The 4,387-nt window shown below is 30.3% G+C and overlaps 1 protein-coding gene across 1 annotated transcript; it reads left to right on the top strand.

The window, feature by feature from the left end:
• Positions 1-836: 836 nt before the first annotated feature.
• On the top strand, positions 837-2,803 carry LOC111616868 (calcium/calmodulin-dependent protein kinase kinase 1-like; the record flags this gene model as incomplete). The annotated part of the gene is made up of 10 exons (XM_023358220.1): positions 837-861; positions 1,056-1,177; positions 1,246-1,282; positions 1,356-1,377; positions 1,455-1,543; positions 1,622-1,695; positions 1,762-1,861; positions 2,302-2,327; positions 2,409-2,536; positions 2,603-2,803. Coding segments are annotated over 10 exons (744 nt in total), but the record flags the coding sequence as incomplete, so codon positions are not given.
• Positions 2,804-4,387: the final 1,584 nt, after the last annotated feature.

Below are 4,387 nucleotides of genomic sequence, written 5' to 3' on the forward strand. Positions count from 1 at the left end.
TTAAAAATTGCAGCCCGGCATTGTGACGATATTAGGGACTGTCCGTCCGTATTTTTCTTGAAATTTTTACTTCTTCTCCCCTCTTCGGACGTCCGACAAAACTCGATCCCCTTAAAGCCTTGTCACTTTATGAATGACGAATACCGTAAGTAGAAACGAAATATACAAGACATTTTAAAATAAATATAATAAAATGCATAAACTATAAAATTTAATGGTTAAGACGAGGGGAGGGGAAGACGTCCACTGAAACTCAACCTCCCTCCCCCGATTTTTTCCGACTTATCTTAACCTCCCCCTCCAGTGTGGACGCCATTTATGGACAGCTCCACCATAACTAATTGTTACTGTATTTATTAAACTTTTCGTGAGGGAGGAAAAGGAGTGGATTCGAACCCATTATAATTCAAATCTCATTTTTGTTTTAATGAAAATTCGATTTTTTTTTTTGCTTTTTACGTTTCCCATTTATTACACGAGATTTCCTTCTACTGGGCACCTAAGTAACGATCCAAATTATTATTATTTTGGGTCATATCTCTGACGATAACACAGGTCACACTTTCGATAACACTACAATTCACTCGCCTTCCATTTTCCGTGACGTTAACGGCAATTTCTGTCGATTGTGACGCTATTGTTTAACTGGGTATTGTCTCCCCGGTGTCAGAAATACTCGTCCATCAAAAATCTTTTATTTTTCTCGTTCGAGACGGCGAGTGACGGGAGCCAAGCGTCGTCCTTCTCTTTACTTTATCGACGAGTACAAAGTTTATAAACCCCCGTCTAAGAAAAGCATGTGTTTAATCCGTATGTAAATCCCATCTCGTGACGCACGTCTCGATTATTCAGTTTGTTTAGGTAGTAATGCGGTGTTTATATTCACAGGCTCCTTTCTAAAAGAGAGTTTGTGTGTAGGGAACTCCTCTCTCTTTATATATTTATATAAATATGTATAAAATATGTGAAGTGGGACGAGATAAAGACGTTATTCGATATGTCGGCGGAGAATGTAATAAAGTGAAAGTAATAATTTACGTTTTAACTCTCTGAAGGTCGCGTTCCTCCTCCCAGAGACGGAAAAAGGAAGAGCATCACAAATCCCATAGACCAAGTGTACAGAGAAATCGCCATTCTTAAGAAGTTGAATCATCCCAACGTTGTGAATTTAATAGAGGTATATTTTATTAACACTTTATCCCTAAACTGTAGATTCTCACCCTACCTTATCTATTATACTTTCAGGTTTTAAATGATCCTGATGAGGATAATTTATACATGGGTAAGAATAGCCACATTATGCGCTTTTAATTTAAAATATAAGTGAGTTAAATTATTATTTTAAATATTTACAGTGTTTGAGTTATTAGAAAAGGGGTAAGTATATTAATGGTACAACGAAAGTACGCTTTTGATGTTTATGAATTATTGGTTCCGCTGTTTTGTTTGGACAGGCCGGTTGTAGAAATCCCAACAGACAATCCATTACAGGAGATGCAGGCGTGGCAATATTTCAGAGATGTGGTTTTAGGTATAGAATATTGTAAGTGTTGTTTACGCATAAGAGTTAGAAAAAAGAAATATGCGTTTACTTTCATTTATTTTTTCTTTGTCCCTGTAGTACACTGTCAGAAGATAGTACACAGAGACATCAAGCCTTCAAATCTTCTCCTGAATGACAATGGTAGAGTTCAGGTAGTCCCCACTTCTTTGGAATAGGTTATTCTTAAAAATTTTAAAGTAATGCCACGGAATTTTCAGATTTCGGATTTTGGCGTGTGTAATCAGTTCGAAGGAGTGGACGCCCTGCTCTCGGACACTGCCGGGACACCCGCCTTCGTGGCACCCGAAGCACTGAAAGGTAGCATTTCTTTTTCTTGTAAATTAACTAAGAGTCGGAGAGAATCTTCCAGGACCTCATAAAATTAGCATTAAAATTGAAGTGATGGTTTGTTTAATATTTACAAATATTTAACTGTTGCTTCTCCCAAAATAATAATCGATACATTTATTAAATTACATTGGGGAGAGAGAGTTTTGGATATTACAAAGTCAAATAAATAATCGAAATGTCCCTCCGAGCTATGTTTATAATTCCAATAAAGTACAAACTTTATCCAATGTAATTTATTCTCGCTAATTAGATCTGTCCTTTCTTCTAATTAAATAGGGAGAACTATTGGTTTTTTTTTTGGAATCATGTGATCAATAATACTTTAATCCTAAATTAATTTTATAAATGAATAGATCCAGTATTTGAAAATCAATATGTTGACTTTTGAAAATTTTTTTTTATTTCAGAGAACCTGGACACATACAGTGGAAAGGTAGGCTTTTAAAGTTTGGTAACATTTCACAATTTTGTTTAAATTATCCAAATTAAAACAATGTTTCGTTCTGATCCTCAGGCTTTAGATGTATGGCAGATGGGAGTGACGTTATATTCTTTTGTTTATGGCCAAGTGCCTTTTCATGACGATAACATATTAAATCTGTATAATAAAATTAAAAACGATCCGCTCAAGTTTCCCGACAAGTAAGCCATTTGTTTTTGTTATTAAATGATCCGATAAATGTTATATATTTTAAAAATTATATACAGGCCTGCGGTAAGCGATAATCTAAAAGATCTTCTGAAACGTATGCTAGAAAAGGAACCCGAGAAAAGGATTAAGTTATCGGAGATAAAGGTAACATTATTTGTTTTGCTTGCTATAAAATAAATTTCTTGGAATAAGTGATTAAAAATATATAAAAAGGCCAAAACATTATATCAAATTATCATTTCACTCAGTTATCTCAAATATGAGATGATAATACTGTAATAGTAATTTTATCAGTTTTTTTTGGTTGTTCTTATTGTTAGAATTGCATCATATCAAGCTTATTTACTGCATAAACATTAATCTGATTAGTTACAACATAATATTACCAAAATTGTGTTAATGTACTGTATATTATAACGTTATTATGTTGTTTTATCGAAAAAAAAAAAAAAAAAAATGTATTATGCTTCGAATTTCTGTTTGTTTATGCGCTTTTGATAAAATCTATTATAGCTGAAACGACGAAATTTTCGGAATAAATTTTATCCACGAAATGGCCAAAAATTCTACAAATTTAAATTTAAAAAAATAATAAAATAAAAGAGATTTTCTATCATTTATATACAAAAGTTTTACATTAAAACAAATATATTTTGTGTAAACTATCACTAATGCCTATAACTTACTTTAAAATTGTAATTTTCTAAAGTATTTTAAATATAAATAAATATAAATTTATTTAATTGCAGTCGATAAATGTTCTGATCAAGTCAACTAAATTTAGAAGAAAAAAAAAATTACATAAAAATAATGAAATTTAAATAAGTTCTGTTGCTAACATCTAACTTTTATTTATTTTTTCAGCATTTTATTCCAAATATTTTAACCTTAGAATCTGTTCTTTTTTCTGTTTTTTTTTTATCATTTAAAATATAGGCCTACAGGGAAAGATTTATTTACTAGACTACATCTCAACAAATTTTTATAATTTAAATTATTAAATAAATTATAAATGGAAATTGTATGTTTTGATTTCCATTTCTAATTTATGATGGTGAAGAAAATTTTACTGAATAATAAATATGTAAATTTCTAGTCTATTTTTCATTTCCAGCTTTATCTGATATATATGCAGATATATAAGTAAGTTTCTTTCTTTTTTTTTATTTTTAATATATAGATTATAGAAAATTTATATACATTAATTTAAGTTACATATAAGTTATAAGCTATAGTTCTTGAATATTCTATGGTCTAATTCGGCTTTACATCTACCAGAAATGAGTTCAACTTTTTAGTTGAACTCATTTCTTTCCGGTATTTTTGTAAATAGAAGTAGATAATGGTCCTCTTTCTGTCGAAGGAAGAGTAAAGAAGGGAAATAAACTTCAACCGTGCAACGATAAGAATTGGACCGTAGTTCAGAAATCCGACAGACGTCAGTTGTTGCAAATTTAATCAATAAAAATGCAGACTTTCATTTCAAGAAGCTACTGAAGCGAATTAAAAAGTACAAAAGCTAGATGCATTTAATTTATGATATGGAATGCACAAGTCAAATACCTTCTTTATATGCTATTTTCCAATAACATTATAAAGAAAAAGGCAAAAATATACATATATCCTGGTAAACAAACCTTGAGAAAACCATTGCAGTTTATCAAAGAAATGATATATATATGTTAAGAAATAACTCTTTATCCGTATCAATTTAGAATCCGATATTTTAAATAAATATAAATTAATCAAATTTTAATAGTTATATAATATTGATTTTAAAAAAAAATCCTAAATTACAAATAAACAATTTTTTATTGATATGACACATTGCATCAAAAATG

Source organism: Centruroides sculpturatus, unplaced genomic scaffold, assembly GCF_000671375.1.
Source record: "Centruroides sculpturatus isolate CEXI.00-Female unplaced genomic scaffold, Cexi_2.0 scaffold4216, whole genome shotgun sequence".
Classification (NCBI taxonomy): domain Eukaryota; kingdom Metazoa; phylum Arthropoda; class Arachnida; order Scorpiones; family Buthidae; genus Centruroides; species Centruroides sculpturatus.